Genomic DNA, 18,349 nt, shown 5'->3' with positions numbered 1-18,349 from the left:
ACGGCTTGGCTTTCTGTAGACTTATAGCATTTGGCCGGATGTGTGGTTGGAAGAGTTGAAAAGTTTAATTTTTTTTTTCAATAAATTTTATTTCAGCTCACCATTCTATCATGCATGAAAAAATTTTGGTTTGATTTTGCTTCATCGGTGGTTTTGTGTAACTTTATTAAATATGTAAACGTAGAGTGTGAAACATTTTATTTTACAAAGAAAATATATACACCCGATATCAAAATTATAAGCGCACCAAATATTAAAAAGTTTTAACAACCAGCCTTATCATGAGTTTAATTTTCACCGAACCGGTCCACTTTTCGTTTCCGTGTACTTAGTACGAGCGGATGGAAAAATTTCGGGCGCATTTGCTTTCGGCTGAAACTTGCGATAAGACTGAATTTATATTTTCGTTATTTAATTTTAATTATTTTCTTCCATACAAAGTATGTTTGACAACGAAAAAAAATTCCAAAAATCAACAACAAGCCCCACCTACTTCGGAAAGGTCTTCATTATATTGAAATTGAACCCGCTACAATACTGCATATTCAAGATTTTTATAAAAAAATCGATTTAAAAAACTTGAAATATATACGAAAGTATGTTGAATTCTTTAAAATATTGCACAATGTTTGAAACACGTATAATTAATTTTCTTAATTAAAATTTAATAAAAAAAAATAAGTTTTAAAAATTTTCCAATACGTGATGCACTCATAATTTTGACATGGGGTGTACATATTTAATTTAAATAGTATTGTAAAAATATTACTAAAATTATGTTATTGAAATTTTACAACTAAAACTGTATTCAGTGAATTTATGCTAAATGAATAAACCTAAAAGTGATGTTCGTAAAAATACGCAAGCAACAACAAACAAGTTTTTAAAAATGCATTACTTTACGCATATTGTTATTGTTGCTTCTGGAATGTTAAAGTAGTAAGATCAAACTGATATGTCTGGTAACTCTTGGCTTGTTTTTTGTGGCTTTGTTGCACAAATAAATAGTTCTTCTTAAATCAAAGCTTAATTAAATTTAAAATCAAAAGAATTAAATGAACACATGTAATATTTTTTTTTTAACTCAAAATAAATGATATAGTAATATTAAACTAAACTAAAAAGACTGAATTAACATATTTATTAATTTAGTGAATTTCTTAAAAATTTAGCGAATTATAATGAAAGCATTATTGTATTAAAAACATATTTACCGTTAGCTTGCAAAACTTGAAAATTATACAAAAAACAATAGGCATGTTCATCATAAGTCATAAATTGTCTATAAATGTTATAAAATAATAAATTCGTAAGGAAAACCAGTTTATTTATCATTTTATCACGTTTATTGGCAGTTTATCTCCTAAGATGAAGACGCTATTATAACTTAGTTAAATGTAATATTTTGAAACATATTATTAATGATGCAAATTTGATTAACAAGTTATTTAAATCAGCAACTTTCGAAAAAAATGAAAAGAGGCGTGAAATGGATACTCCGGCGTATTCATTTCATAAATTTACCAAGCCTAAAACACGAAAAAAAGCTTAGCTTAGATTAGGTTTGATCCAGTTAGAATAGGTTAAGTTTTAGTTTAGTTCAGGCTAGATAGCGTAAAATTAGCTTACAATAGTATAGGTTGCGAAATTCGGCTGCTAGCCCTACCCTTTAATGTTTTCAATCTAATACGATCATTTGCAGAATCCAAGCAGTTGTTGCAATCCACTTTGCTTAAACACTTGAAATCTTCGAACAAGTAGTTCCACAACAAAGTACTGAATAGATTCTTTATCATATCCTACCACCACAGTATGTCAAATTTTATTGCAAAATTAACATGAAATTGTAGAAATCCGATCATAAAAAAGCTCAAAAAAAGTTTGCACAAAAATACCTTTAGATCAAAAACTTGAGACTTATGAAAGGGCGCGCTTTAAATACCGCCAAAGGAAAATTAAAAGATAAACGCCCGATCTAACCCCTTCTAAATGAAAAAGTATACATATGTATATATATAAAAAAGTTAAAATTGAAATCTAAAAATAGGTCACTTTTGTAACCAAAACGGCATCTACGGAGGGTTGTAAAGCCCATACACACAACTAAACTGTGCTAAATTTTTCATATCCATCATCTAGGACACCTTGTACCTAGACCATCCGTCCACCCCTTCTAAAATGGAGGGAAATGTTTTTACAGAAAGAAAAACACAAAAAATATTATCTACCAAATTGGGAAGCTGTATCTTCCGGTTTCGACCGGAAGTGGGCTAAAGTGACCGGAAGTTATTTTTTTTTTTTTAATTAGATAAATATAAATGTTTTTACTACAGATTTGGATGCTAAGTATAAAAATACGTAAAAAATGGTTTAAACTTTTATCATGGAATTGTCTGTTTCGACTTCTAAATGGTCTTCGAACTTCATATCGTCCTAGACTTCTTAAATGAGAGAATAGTTTTTATTGGAAAACGAAAAAAAAAAATGAATTACCGTGTCGGAGATGCTCTAACTTTTGTTCATATTACTGAGTTCCGGTTTCGACTGGATGTGGCTGTGTTCAAAATTTGAGACAAATCGAAGGCCAGAAAATCGCCACTTTTAGGTTACATTTATTATGGAATCGCCGCATAAAAAAAAAATAAAAAAAAAATTAAAGAGCAGTACAAATGAAAAAGGAAATCATTACATATGAAAATAAGCCAAATATAAGATTAATAAAATGAGTGGATATACTTATGAATTTAAACAAGCTAATTACATATTTTATGAATTCATGAGTTATGAGCCAGATTAGAAATAACAACAAAGATAATTATTAGATACATAATATTTAATAATTCAAAAAATCCAGTTTTTAAAAGTTAGATAGAAAATAACTAAATAATAAATATCTAATTTTTATTTTTTTTTTGCTGTTATAAAAAGAAATTATGTGAACTTATGGTACATAAGGGGAAAAAAAACAATTAAATTTCAGTTAGACAATAGTTATGCATTTCAGTATCTAAATAACTTAAAGTTAAAAAATTATTAAATAAACAAAATAATATACATAAATACAATGTACATTTCAACAAGTTGTGTGTTCATGATGTATACCATAAAAAAAAAGAAGCAATGTGAGCAGCTTGTTATTTTATTATGTAAATATTCCAGAGAAAGTTCACTACACACATTGCTCTGCTTATTCCTTTTTGAAATTCAGTATTTATGCATGTTTGCTGTTTGCATTTCCTATCATCGTTCTGCATAAATCTTCATTGTCTATAGTTAGCGATTCATTGTTTTGTTACTTCAATCAGTTCTTTTGTTTTATTCTTCTAAGTGTAAATGTTGTTTGTGTGTGATGTGTGCGTGTTGAGTTTAGGTGTTTTTATTATTATTATTATTTTATTTTCGTTTTGTCTGTCGCTCACTTCTCTTTAAGCTCAAAATGAATCTTCTGAAATATGTCCTAGAAGCGATCCTTGGATGTTGCACTATACTCGAGCTCATTTAGATTTTGTATTTCCTGCAGCTCCTGGAATTTCTCATGATCCCTTATGTGCGCATAATTGGCGGCTAGACACATTAGATAATGTACCAAACTCAGTATGACAAGCAAAGCAGCCAGTGTGGCGAGAATGAACATAACTTCGGCATTCTCGACGCCATCCTTGCAGAAGGCTTTAATCTCATATTTGTCGCAGATTTTCATATCTTCTTGTTTGGTGTTGGGCGGGAACATGAAATCTGCAAGAGAGCAAGAGAAGGAATTGTTTATTTAATGTTTATATAGTTAATTATGAAAAGTTTATCATTTATTGAGAACATTAGCTATTTAATTAACATCTGGATGCTATCTAAATTAGGGTGGTACTTAAATAATAGCAACATTTAAATTTAAAAAATTTTTTAGGGGCGAGTACCAGGGTTTGAAAATTTTTAAATTAAAATACAAATAGCGAGAACTGGACAAAATTTTGAATTGAAATTTGATAAATTTGAGATATTATTGAAAATTATACATAAAAACTTGCCAAAGGTAACTTTTTTTCGAATATTTGCAATTATTAAGAAATTTTTAAATTTCGTGCATGTCTTTATTTTGTATGTAGAACAAAATAACGTGCTACCTTATGATGTTGATATCTTAAGGCCCACCCTAAAAATGCCTATGCATTGGTTCTCGACGCCTAAGCAGTGATCATCCCTCGCTAATTAAATAATTATGCAGACCTCCGGAAACGTAGATTTCTTTTGACGTAGGAACATCATCAATGTTTTCAAACTAAAAGCGCAGTTAGTCAACGACGTAGCTTAAACGTAGGTTGACGTACGTAGCAGCATATAAAATTTACTGTTGAAAGAGAGAGAGAAAAGCAACGGCAACGTCACCGCCATGCGGTGGTGAGTTTTCGCCAACACGTGCATCCCATAAGGCAGATCGTGTCTGCGTCAACCTACGTCTACGTTACGTCGTTGACTGTTTGCGCTTTAAGGCTCAGCGACACATTCTGATAGTCTGAAGTGACACTGCAGCTGAAACAAAGCAGCAAGTACTTTGGAATACAAATCGATAGCAAACTGACGTGAAGCCTCAATGTGGACGTGTAGGCGTAGCAAGCCTCGGTTGCGTTCTATGTATGAAAAAAAGTATGCTGGGCTGCATAAGTGTGGGCCATATCGGCTTCTCCCTTTCACAGGATCCTCACGACAATGGTCATAAAAAAGAATAACACTTCTATCATCGAAGGCATCTTCCGCTAGCGGGACTCTCTGCCAAGAATATAGTATTTTCGCCTGGTTTAAAGCTACAGTTTTTTCGCACGTCCTAAGGGTCACAGTAATATAGCAAACAACTCTCTGAACGGGTTGACTACGTTATTCCGGGCCTGTATTTTGAAAGGAATTTCGGAGCCACCATTCAGTTTGAGGACGACTAACACTTTAAATTTTTACACAGATGGATCGAAACTGGATAAAAGCGTAGGTTGGTTGGTTGTAAGACCCCCCCCCAAGACCCAATTAGTGCTTGTAGAACAGGTATGATTCGTCGGTTTCTTCAAACCATTTGGATGTTCCGATAAATTTATTTAGGCTAGTAATGGTGCATTTGGAGATCTCCCTAGGATTTTGGATAGTAAAACTCCCTAGCATTTCATGCGTTACTCGTGCCAATGCTAGGCACTCGCAAACAAAGTGTAGGATCGTTTCCTCAGTTCCCGCAAGATCACAGCTACGGCCCCGAGGGTTGTACGGAAAGCCTTTTTTAGCAGCGTGTTCGCCAATGGACCAATGTCCCGTTATCGTGGCTGTAAGCTGAAGTTCTTCTGTCTTTGGTTTGTCATAATACGGACATATATTCCTCGCAGTTTTTCATGCTTGAAGGTTGTTCCAACATACATATATCAGTCATATGTACGGATTGCAAATGCAGTTCTCATTTGATGAGTACGAGTAGACAGTTAATTATCTCTGCTTCGGATTCATCAAGAGATGCTCTGGCCTTAGCCAACCCATCAGTCCTCTCATTTCCGTGTATGTGGAAACCCAGATGGGTAAGATGTATATTAACTCGGCCTATAGTCGACTTAAAGTTGCCGGAATATTGTAGCATTTTCACTTCCTTAAGAAGTGTGGAAGCGTGCAGTACTATGGTTGAATTATATGCTGGTCGAATTATGTATACGCACCCAGGTGCCCAGGATTATGTATACTGTGCTGCCAGTGTCCAGCCCATAGCATGGTGCAAATTAGTCTCTGGCAGTAGTTTTTCTGGTAACATCTATAGCGTTCATTGTTTTTTTCCAAGCCCTGCCATAGTTAGAAAGTCTAGCCTAACCTATAGACGGTTTTAAGCTCGGGTCGAATTTGTATGAACACGAATCTAGAGACTGATGTACAGAACAAAGTTGAAGTAAAGAAAGGATGGAAGCGACCATTTTTTCTCGACGCTCAAAAATAGTATGTCGGTTGATACTTTTTGTAACTTATCAGCATTAATCCGGAACCCAAAAATTACGAGTGAAAAGAAAATCGATAGTCTGTTCTAGAAAAGTAAGTAGTTTTCTACGAAAATACGGAGTTTGAGTTTCCAGGCAAGGGCTGCATTTAAATATGTTCAGGTGGGATTTTTATAAGAATTTTAGTAACTCAGCAAAATGGTAAACTATTTTCATTTCAAGGTTATCAATAAAAGGGCGTTTCCTTTATTTATTACTTCTGCCAATTTTAGTTCAAGGAGTGATTCCTTCTAAGATGGATATCGTTTGAAATAAATTTTATAAGCCAGTATTGAATTTTTTTACGAATATAACATATGCACACACATACCTATGTATAAGATTATATTGAATTTTTACTTACGAAACTGTGTTAAATCAATGCAGCTGAGCGAACGTTCCACACTTGAGCACATATTCCAGAACATCGTATAGATAAAGGTGACTATGACCAAGAAGCATAGAATTAATATCCAAACAAAGTTTAGCAAATATGTGATGCCCATGAACTGAAAGAGAAAAATATAGAAAACCAGTGTTTTGGTTAAATAAAAAGATTTCCAAAAACCTAATATTAAAAAATTTCACTTTTCAAATTGCAATAAATATGTTATAATGTACATATAATAAAATTGTAACAGGCCGATGTCTGTACATTATAGACATTAAAGAAACGCTAATATGGAGGTCTTTATTGGAGCAACAGAAGTCATAATCAACAATTTTTATAATTTTTTCTGTCTGTCTGTATGTTTGTTGCATCACTCGAAAACTAATCCTTGGAATTGGTTTTCACCGATTTATTTCTAGAGGTGTAATCTAAAATATAGGGGAAAAAATAGAAAGTTGCCACCTCTTCGAAAATTGTTCTTTAAGATAGGGTAAATATTGCAATACGGCTGTCAAAAGAAAGAACTGTTAGCCGAACATATTTTTGTTGAAGGTTGCCAAATGTTTGGTTATTTAATTGATAAAAAATTGAACATTGCAATACGGGTATCAAACATTACAAAAATACTTTTAAGGCGCAGTGAAGCACGCCGGGTATTTGCTAGTATATAATATTTTGGCGCTAAAACTTTTGCTAAGGGTTTGGCCGAGCTTCTCCTCCAATTTTTGGTGTGCGTCTCGATGTTGTTTCACAAATTGATAGTTTAACGCCGCCTCGAAACGGCGATTGTATTTTTATGAGAAGTCTTTTCATGCCTGAAATACACTAGGGGCTGGTTTCTCCAACTCAACTTAACTTAGTTTAGTCACTTTTTGGACTTAAGTCAAAAGTTAGCCTACGTTTTACACAGCTTATTCATGACTAAGTCAAGAAAATTGGCTTAACTAAGTTAAGTTGAGATGGAGAAACCAGCCCTAGGAGAGGTTTGCCATTGCCTGGCAAGGGGAGCGACCGCTGTCAAAGAAAAACTTTCCATGTAGTCTGATTTAATTTTCAGCTGACCTAACGTCTACGGGTTGGCCTTNTCCTAGGAGAGGTTTGCCAATGCCTGGCAAGGAGAGCGACCGCTGTCAAAGAAAAACTTTCTATGTAGTCTGATTTAATTTTCAGCTGACCTAACGTCTACGGGTTGGCCTTCATAAATACAATACTATTCAAGTACGCTACACGCTTTCACGTTAAATTTCCAAAGATACATTCATGTCTCGCTTTTGTAGAAATACTCAAACAAGGCTTCAAAGCAAAAAAAAAAAAAAATTAACAGAAAATATTTCAATTAGACAACAATCAATTGCAGTCGCCTTCTTTTGTCTTTGATTAACGCTTAATTAAGTTTTGAAACTTTTCGCGGGCGAAATGCGTTTTTAATTGTCGGTAAGTTGTCGACATTGATATCTGTATGTATGTATGTATATACGTTTTCGAGTAGTAGTTAGCAATATTTAGGAGTCTGTTAGTCAGTTCATTGTAACTTTATACACAAATAAACCCTTTTTTGTGTGTGAGTGTGTGTGCATACAGTCAGCAGCAAAAATATACATACCCTGGCGTTTTGACGATTTTATTTGTTTATAGTTTCCCTACCAAATTTTTCTTAATATTTTTTTATAAAAATATATGTAGTTCATCCAACAGCAAAGCCCTCAAGAGTCAATATTTATAATTTCATACAGAACTCAGGAAAATGCAAGAAATACCAAGAAATTTTTTTATCGAAATGTAAAGTTTTTCAGTGCGATTTCATAGAAACATTTTGAAAGTACAGTCTACTAACCCACTCAATTTTAGTTTAATAAAGTGCAAGTTTCAAAACTATCGTTGATTTTTGAGACTTTTTTGTGGAGGGTGTACGTATCTTCTTCTATATAAAAAAAATTATTCTTGGAGTTTTTGCTGTTGAATTAACTATATTTTTTATAAAAAAAAAAAGAAAAATTAAATATGTAAATAAAATCGACAAAACGTCATGACGCCTATTTTTGACGCTGACTGTGCTATATCGCAGACAATATCGGTGCAGTGAAAATGTCGCATCAACTTAATTTTTGTACTTTTTACTCCTATTTGGTTGCCAGCTGGCGATGAGCCACCACCATCTCTACCATTATTCTCCCGCTGCTCATCCCGATCAGTTATTCGACTAACTTCACAACAGTAAATACTCGTAGTATGTACATATGTATGTATGTATCTGTATGTTTTAGTTCTATTTTGTCTACTACTTTCTTTCAACGCTTGGTTAGTTGACTGGCAAGTATTTTCTTTTAGTTCTTTTTTTTTGTGTTTCTTGCTTTTAATTTTGATGTTGTTTTAGTTTTTGCCTTTTACTTACCACGGCACACGAGATGCGCCCACCCACTCGTGAACGCCACGCGCGATAGACCTTGTATCGTGTCGCTCCAGTTGCGAGGAAACCAACGAACAGTATCATAAAGCCAAGCGCCGCCATTCCCGCAGCAATTATGACGAAAATCATTTGAATCGCTTCAATCCTGCAAAATGAAATGAATGCGCAATTAGAGTTGGTTACATTTGTCGCAGAAATATCCGTTTTGGGTGCATTTTTATGTGCTGTTAATGTATACTTAAATGCAAAAATTATCCGTATTATATCAATGTTGTATGCATAATTGCAGAGGGAATTTTAATACATACGAAAAAGCAAATAAATCAACAGACATTATATTAAAAAAAAAACTTTACCTTTAAGCCGAATCTTAATTCCAATTTCGTTCTTAGCGCTTGGCTATTCAAGGCATAAACTTAATGATAATTTGCTGAAAATTATTCGCGGATTATACGATCTCTAATTTTGGTTGCTTTGGAACATTTTCTGTTGCTCGTTTCTGTAACAATTCTCTACCAAGGCAAATTCATATATGAATTCGCCGCCTTGTTCTCTACTGCTAATGAGTAGTAGAGAATGACGTATATTCTCTACCAGTAGAGAAATAATCGGTAGAGAGGAGTTACAGAAACGAGCTACTGGTTAGAGAGTTGTAGGTATCTTTGGCTAACTGTAGATCCACTCTTCGCTATATGAGGGCGAAAAATAGAAGGAAATCTGAAATAATCCAGTTGCAAGATCTTTGAGGGCGGCATTGGATCGGAGGCGATGGAAACAGCTTCTTAGGCTCGCAGATGCAAATAAATGATGAGCTTAAATCACCTCAACATTTTTTAAAAACTAGCCAAGTTTTTGCGAGAAACGATCATATTCCATACACGGCTGGGACGTTATGTGAGATAATGACTACATTTATTATTATTAAATATAAAGTAGCTTTCAATTGAGACAGTCACTACGTAAAAGTCCACTCTCTAATGTTTGGTGGATGTTCGAGACGACCAGTTCGGAGGAAATCTGGCAAAAGCCGTCCCAGCTTTCCGAGTTTTGCATTAGAACTTGAGTGTGCACACGTAAAAAACCCAACTGGTACAGGAGCTCAAAGCTCAAAACCAAAAAAAAGTTGGGGTTAACCTCAACGACAAGCGCTACAGAACGATAGCAGCAGATTATGTTTGGTTGGAGTTGAGCAATAAGGGTATAGAAACTACGTTGGGGATGCTGCATTAATGATTTGAACATGTGGTTTTCTTTTGCTTAGGTCACACGAACTTGGCCATCAAGATCCTGCGATTTTACCCCAATAGAGTTTTTGTTGTAGGGTTTTGTGACTTTGCATGTATTTACCAATGGAACACCTAAAGGCCCCGTTGAGCTAAAAAAAGTGGGCGTGCCCGCCCGCTTTTTCTGACTTGAATGGCATATTTTTTTTGGTGAAAATTAACAAACTAAAACTTAAGTGGATCTCCAGCTTTTTTTGAATTGCTTTTAATTGCTTCAATTGCATAAATAACCTGGGAGTGACTTTTCTCGTTCAAGCTAAACGCAAAGCAGTATCGTCCAATTGGAGAGTTCTCAAAAGGATTTCCCAGGCTATGTTAAAGACTATTGCATTTACCTATAGTCAGTTTTTCACATAATGGAATTAACTAAAATATTTATGTATATCTAAACACTTATTGCACACCCCCTACTTTCGTATAACGGCAAATTTAAAAACTGCGAAAAATATGCTTCTTCGGTGACTAATGAAACCATTCCACACCAATTTTCAAGACTGCATAAATGGACTCAAAAAGTGGCGTTTCTCACCCTAATTGTATTATGTTAATGTATCTAATACTTATATGCTTGAAACTACTATTAACTCATCTAACGATTCCTAATCTTTGACAAAACATGCTTGACTTCATTCACCACGATCTTGAAAACTGACCAGATCGGCGTGACCAAGTCCATGGTCCCTTTAATATTATATAAACATCCGAAATTATTAAAATGTTTGAAATAAATTTCGTCTCACATTTCTTGTATTTTGCACTTCGTTGCTGAAGTAATGAAGAATTGAAAACTCATCAGGGAAAATTATAGTTTTTGTAAGTTTTATCTTAATATCTTAAGAACTTGTAGACTTATTTAAAAATGATAAATGAACGTGAGGTGCTAAATTTAATAACCCATAATTTGATATATCGTCCTTTTTATAAAAATTTAGTCATTCTATAGATATTACAAACCAAAGTTTTATTCTCAAAATTCATACAATTTCATTCAATCGCACGGGCTAAAGATAAGTTTTAAATTAATTTTTCGTGGCCAATAACAATTGGCGTAGATCCAAGACATCATCATATTACTAAATATTACAATACGGTCAAATGTCTTTTATTTTCCTCCATACAAAATCGACCCAGCCTAATGTATATACCTAACAGGACTGAAAGTGAGCTGCTCCCCAAAGGAGCAAGTAGGGAGCAGTACAAAAGTAAAGTAAACAAAAATATTTAATTTCTATCAATGCTCAGAAATAAATATCACTTTGATTAGTAACATAAAATATTTTCTTTTGAAAAAAAGTTAATTTATGTATGTATGTATGGGTTTTCATATGTATATCATAATAATAAAGCCATCAAACGGTTAAAAAAAAGACGCCATTATTTTATTAAAACAAAAATATAATACAAAAATTTAAATTTGCATGCATCGCTTTTTAAATGCTTTACTTGAGCGCTTGCCAAGGGCTTCTTTTGATGACACACATGGTTCAAATACAATTAAGTGTGAAATTAGGAAGGGAGCGCTTACTGCTGATTATGGAGCGCTCCAATAGCACAGATGGAGCGCTTGTAGCCCCGATGGGTACAGCTACATACATATGTATATGTACANCAGCTACATCGCGACTGCAGAGCGGGACAGTTGAAACTTGCGGTGTAAGTGTACAAATTCTCACTTCCCGTACAATATGAAAGTAGCTCAGCGAGAAGACCTCCGACTCAAGCATCGTTGGTCGCGAGTTCAAATCGCGGTGGAGGCAGTTGTGAGTTTTCAGATTTAATGAATTTAAATTGTTGCGTGTCGCTTACAATAAATTTTTTTTTTATAAAAAATGTAACAAACGTGGAATCTGTAAAAGAAAAGAAAAAACGGAAGAGATATCCAAAAATCGAATCTTAAAAACGGTTTCTTATAAAAAAAAAACTGTCCAAAACGGAACCGGTTGAAAACTAGTTGCAAAGTAATGTACAGGGCGACAATTGCCACCGCTAATGACATCGACATGTAAAACTGAACAGTTGAAAGCATTGCTTGGGTATTGGGCTAGATCTAGTTCTATGCTAGTGAGATTTTCTGCAGGGAAAACTCGAAAACCCGCATAAATTTACCCCCATACCTCAGCATGTATCCGTAAACAGCTGCACATTTCTCAATCGTATTCTGTCAAACACCACGTAGTTTTAGACACACATCAGAGTGTGGACGATGTAATTGTAATTATCGTATGCACATTAACACATTTGGTTTAAAATTAACAACATCCAAATACTGATGGACCATTTCGTATGGTCAGCCCATCAGCAGGATGATACAAATTATACTGACATACAAATAGAAATATACCGATAAACCACTATACCCCGATAAGTACAGATATGAATACTCACCAAATTAGATGCAAATGAAATACTTGATCCATCATAATCACCGTCAACGAGGCGCCACGATACATTGTGCCACAGAATATGCCAACGCCAAGCAGACACATAAGTGTCGCTATTAATGTGGCATAAGGAATGCGGGACATACATGATTGACAGCAGTCACCTGTAATGAAGGAGGAAGAGAGAGAGAGAATAGATGAGTAGGGTGGAATAATGCACAAATCAGGTATGGAGTTAAATATAAAGGTACAGTTCTACATAAACATAAGTATGATCCATCTATGAACATATGTACATCTATACATATACATACATATAAATTTAACCTAACCTACCTAGCAAGAATGACCTAACGCATGCAACAATACACTAACGAAATTGTCAATAAAAACCAACACATTTGCATATTAGCCATATCCATATGCCATTCTTTGCGTTATATAACATCGCATAATAATATTTGATTGAAAAGAGACAACTACATATACCTGAATTAGAGAAAAAACGCTTTGAAGATTTGGATTGTAATGTTAACATTATGGGGAAACCAAAATATTTTCATCTATAACTTTTTCAATAGCCTAGGTAACGAGATGGAAGTTTCACAAACACATGGAATAGTAGTTGCAGAAATCGATAGCATATATAACTTAATTCTTTCTTAAGCGGTTATTGCTATGCTTATTTGGGTATGGCTTGCAAAATTGGTTGTTTTCATGGATATATGCCAGCATTTTAATGATTTGAACGTAAAGCTTTAAGGCTCTAATAAAGAAGAACTTTATAACTTTATAGTTATGATGGATAGATCTCGTTCGTGCTTTTTAGGCTAAACTGAAAGTTATTGGTAAAGATATTGACGCGTATTCATAGTCGAAATAAAGTCGTTTCTAAATTTAGTAGCAGCCTTTTTGGGAGATATTACATTGATAATTATGTCAAAAAGTTGCAATTCACTTTAGTGTCGTCTTTTTTTACTATTATTATTTCCACATTTAAAATCATATTTGGATTTAGATGAAAAACCAGACGGATCAAGATTCACTGAAGAGTTTTCTGTGGTAATAAATTCATTCATCGACGAATTTTCATCGAGGTTTTCTGAATTCAAGGCGGTATGGGAAACATTCAAACTTATTATGTATCCTGATGTGACTTCACTTGATAAACTGAACTTGTTTAAGTTGCTAATACTAAAATGTCTGCAGAAGCTGGCGTTTGCACACAAGGTACACAGAGACATTTAAGAGACGAATAATTCGTTTTTTTTTTACATTATTTAAGTGTCAACTAATGTCTCCAAGAGCGGTGATACGTTACGACCTCTTTTTGGCACGTCATGGCTACATTGAATAATTCTTTAGCGATAATGGCACGTGTATGTATAAAGGTTCGCCGTGCCTGGCCTAGGACATGGCCTTGTAAAAGTAATCGATGAAATACACTGCAAGTAGTCGGCCGGTAATTGACGGAGTTTACCAGGTAGCTACCGATTCATCAGTCCTGTAGTCGCTCCCCGGTACAGCAGGGTAGCTTACTTTAAGTACATACATACATAAGTATGTATGTGAGTGTAAAGATTTGCTTATAGTGCGGGCATTCATTCATAGTTCTACACAAATTGTATTAAGTCGCACCACATTGTGTAGAAGCATTCGAGAGCCAAAGCATTTCAATAGGTTATTGCGATGATTGCATTGCCAATAGATTGGTGCAAAATTGAGGTATGACTGTGCACATGCATATGTATACCCATTAGAGTGGTAAAAAAAAAAAATCCGAGATTGCTTTCGGGGCACCATCCAAAATATTTCCACTTGCTGAAAGTGGTGCTGGCATCAATCTTTACGTTTCTCTGTATAAATTTAGAGGATTATCCTGAAATGTTTATATTTTACTCTAGAAGGATATTGTACAATTGGCTAAGCAATCTAAGATAATTTCAAATTTAAATTAGCTGAAAAAATATTACAAGCTTCAGTTGTCATGGCAAAAGGAGCTTTTTATAAAAATTATAAATATTTTTGTTAGTTACCAAATGATTAAGTAGCGCAATTTCAAGGACATTACGCACCATATATTGGTTACAGTAGAAAATTGAAAGTTGGTATAGTCGATACAAATACCAAAAAGAAAAAATTAAGGGGTGCCCCTTTTCTGCGAAGACATTTCAATCCAAAAGTGACAATTCGATCATTCAGATATTCCATATCATTTATTTACTCATTGGATTGGTCATCGCCAACGAGTAAACTTTCTTTGAGTAACGTCCCTTTGAGTAACACCTGGTTATGCCTTGGCTCCAAAAGAGAGATCTGCAGAATGGTACTTTCATTGATGGACGAACATTGATGACAATAGAGGAAGTCGATTAGACTTAGAGCCTAGTAAACGAATACTAAACAGAAGACTAGGGATAAAACGATACCATGTAGGTATCGATACCTTTACTTGAAAGCAGTGTCGTAAGAAAGTATCAATACACGAAAAATATCGGATCTAAAGTATCGATACCTACTCGTATCGCAATGCAGTTTCAAATCCATATTTCTTTGGATTTTTATTCTTTTGACTTAAGAACAGCTTAAACAAATACTTTGAATAGATCTTTTGGTACTTAGCCGCCACCAAATTGATTTCCTGATGAAGGAAGAGCAAAAATATCTGTTAAAAAAGTTCATTTTATACTGGTTTCAGGAAAAAATTTACGTCTTCAATATTTGAAGGTCGCTGGCACTGTGAGATTTATATTAGTGGAGGAAAAAATCCGAAAGAAAATTCGCCTACTCAGTACTTGGTTCAAAAGTATCGATGCCAAAATTACTTGGTATCATTTCATCCCTACAGAACACTGAAATGGCATCTAAGCTCCTCTAAACGCATAGAAAACCTTGTGAGTTCAGACATCGTTGCAAATTTGAACCTTTGAGGGCACCGTGATACAGTGGTGTTGGCGATCCGGGGGTTTGTTGCAGCAGTGTTTAATGGGATCGGAGCCAATAATAGGACCAAACATAGCGGAAGCCGAGAGATACATCAGAGATCGCATGACTGAGAATCATGAGAACCGTTGTTGCAATACTCCACCACAAAAAAATAACCACAGGTTTTCTGAAAAAAGCTAGACAAGGTGGTGGCGAGAGGGATTCAGCTACGAGCCCTAATAGCACTGATTAAGGGGCATCGTTGACCTTATTTAGAGGATGAGCATAGTACAGAGAATTTTTTCTGCCAATGGCCGGCATTTGCCTGACTGAGATGGGTTTTAGGTCGGACGTATTGAGTTACATGCTTTTTCCGTTGTAAAACTACTGAGATTCATAAAAGGGCATTAAGTAAAAGACCAGGTCTGCCCAGTGCTTGGTAAAGCATTTTACATTTTCCGGCAAATTTCATTCCGCTCTATTCTATTCCATTCCATTTCATTCCAAAGAGAACATATTCAATGGGAAGCTCTTAAATGCTTGTTAAATCGTTTTGGGTTTTCCTACTAATTCCACTCCATTACATGTGATTCCAAAGAGAAAACATACGCGGAGCAGTAAAATCTGGTTCTCGCTGTTTTTCCTGTGGCCGGGGTTTCTGGTCTGCGGCTATGCGATGTTGTGTGGAAGCAGATATACATGTCTAATTTGTCTAAACCACTCGTAAATGCAATTATGTAACTCTCCTGAACTGGATGAACGGTGAACTAGTGGTCCTAAAGCCTCGATGTTACAGCAGGCTTTGACATCGATGAACCGACTTTCCAAGATCTTTACAGCATAACACTCCTATACTAATTGGACGAAAGTAAACGCACTTGTTCGAACTTTCTCCTTCTGGAACAGCTAAGTGTAGGGTCATTGGGTCAGAGATTTCCGAAAGCTGCTCGCAGTGAAGCTGAGGTAGTAAAGCATTCCTTAAGCTTCGCTAAATCTGATGCATCTACGCAGAAGGTAATTTTGCCCCAAATTTGGGAGAACTCGACGTCTGTTAGGGAAAAATGTCAAACGTAAAAAAGTATTCTACAACATGCGAAGGCAAGAGCGGTTCCAATGGAAGGAATATAGTCGCCGGTATGCTTACCATACTACAGATGCCGAAATCATAAATAAACCTTGAACAGCAATTCCCTTACTGGAAACGACAGGGGCAAGCGACTTCAAAGCAACAATGGCGTTCAATGAAAAGAAGTTATAATTCCTACAGTTAGACGATGAATGAAAGTCCTCCGAAGCTGAGCCCTGCTTTGGTCACCAGGGTTCAAAAAGGAGCTGGAAAGGAAAAAAACGAAGATCTTATGTTCTGCCTTTCAACGCCACATTGCAATTAGCGACCAATTTCACTCTGTAGAAAAAGTTTGCTATGAAAAATTGGTTTCTGTTGGAAGAAACAAAATTTTCTTTTACTTTCGAATTTCTTCTGGATCGCCCTAGTATACATTCATACATGCTGCACATTCAACATCCTTTCCCAACATTTCACTCCAGGTTTGCATTCGCAAAATAGGTCTGTTGATATTTCATCAGTAACCAGCTTCCAACTATGCAACAAGCATTAGGAAGCGAGCTACAGCTACCAAGTACACGCTTACATAAATATTTATCGACGAAGGTGCACATTTCTATGTACATATGTACATACATACATATTCACACATATTTAAGCATTTTATTGATTGCTTGCGAAGGAAGAGCAATAAAGCACAGGTACTCCAACATAATAGGATAGGTATGAACTTACTATGTGTTGAATGCGATTTTTTAGAAAAATATTTGAAAAATACATAGTTGAAAATGTGTACATACATACATATGTATAATAGCATGCAACTAGGAAGAGTTGTAGTTGTTTTTATAGCGATATGTAATTAAAAAAAATGATTTGTAATGCATTTTTTCAAGTTCAAAGACCATGTAATAAGTGTTGATAAATCAAATTTATTGAGTTTGAATTATAAAAAATACGTTTGATTTATATATGTATGCTAGAGCTTCATTTGCGTTTAATGCTGTGTAACGAGGCGTATGAGTAATATTAATTTTCACATAAAATGTTCATTCGAGTATGAGTGCTTTGTGATTCATAATTGACACGTCAAAGGGTAATTTCGTTTAACATGTTTTCCCTTTTTTGCATGAAATAACATGTGCACACTTTTTTTTTTATCTATTTTAGAAAAAAAAACTAATGACACAACTGGCATCATGAAAAATGCTTGCTTGACGAGTATAGGTACGGTTTTTTTTTGGACAGTGTTGGGAACTCCTGCCTTTGACATAATTTCAATTTCATGCATTTCAATTTCATGTACTTCATTTTTGTATTTTATTTTAATGTATTCCATTTCGATGTTCTNCTGCTGCTAGAACTCGCTTGCGTATGGCCATCAGTACTGCCATATTATATACTATGAATCCAATTTTCTTTCATCAAAAGTGTCATATCCATACATTCATACGTTAGAAGGATACATACCCATACATACCTTCAAATATGCTTATGAATATGTAAAGTGGTTGAGAAATCCTCTTCCAATATTAGATCATAGGTAACGTTGACTTTTCTTTTTATTTTCAAACTACAAGCGACTTTTCATATGCAAGGCAAGCGGGAAAGAAGTGTAACATATTTCATGTATGTACATATTTTTTTTACCATGCAGCTCACTGATTTGCGTAAAATTTCGTTTCACTACCATTTTTCCCCTATTTCTTTGCTAAGCTTTAAAAATCAAAACATCAATGCACGAAAGCAAAGAGTAATGAAAGTTAGCAAAAAAATGCACTGAGACGTAAATTTAAAGTTTTTTTGACATTTTTTTTTCCTCTTGCGCACAGAAAAAAGAAATTGTATTATAAATACAAGATGCGAAAGTATCGTTTTCGTAGCGGCATTTGTATGTATATACATTAGA

General features: G+C 34.8%; 1 protein-coding gene across 7 annotated transcripts in view; it reads right to left on the bottom strand.

Annotated features, from left to right (window-relative positions):
- Positions 1-2,057: 2,057 nt before the first annotated feature.
- The window catches only part of M6 (neuronal membrane glycoprotein M6), a 39,743-nt gene continuing 23,451 nt past the window's right edge, over positions 2,058-18,349 (bottom strand). For all 7 annotated transcript variants that reach the window (XM_017624920.1, XM_017624918.1, XM_017624924.1 and 4 more), the window contains exons 3-6: positions 12,454-12,613; positions 8,771-8,930; positions 6,352-6,496; positions 2,058-3,735 (exon numbers count right to left, since the gene is read on the bottom strand). In XM_017624920.1, the coding sequence (XP_017480409.1) occupies positions 3,458-3,735; positions 6,352-6,496; positions 8,771-8,930; positions 12,454-12,613 (743 nt within the window). In that variant the 3' untranslated portion in view covers positions 2,058-3,457. The remainder of the gene's footprint in view (positions 3,736-6,351; positions 6,497-8,770; positions 8,931-12,453; positions 12,614-18,349) is intronic.

This window comes from Rhagoletis zephyria, unplaced genomic scaffold (assembly GCF_001687245.7).
Source record: "Rhagoletis zephyria isolate East Lansing unplaced genomic scaffold, Rhagoletis_zephyria_1.1 Rzeph_scaffold_03822, whole genome shotgun sequence".
NCBI lineage: Eukaryota > Metazoa > Arthropoda > Insecta > Diptera > Tephritidae > Rhagoletis > Rhagoletis zephyria.
This window is presented reverse-complemented; position numbering and strand designations above follow the sequence as displayed.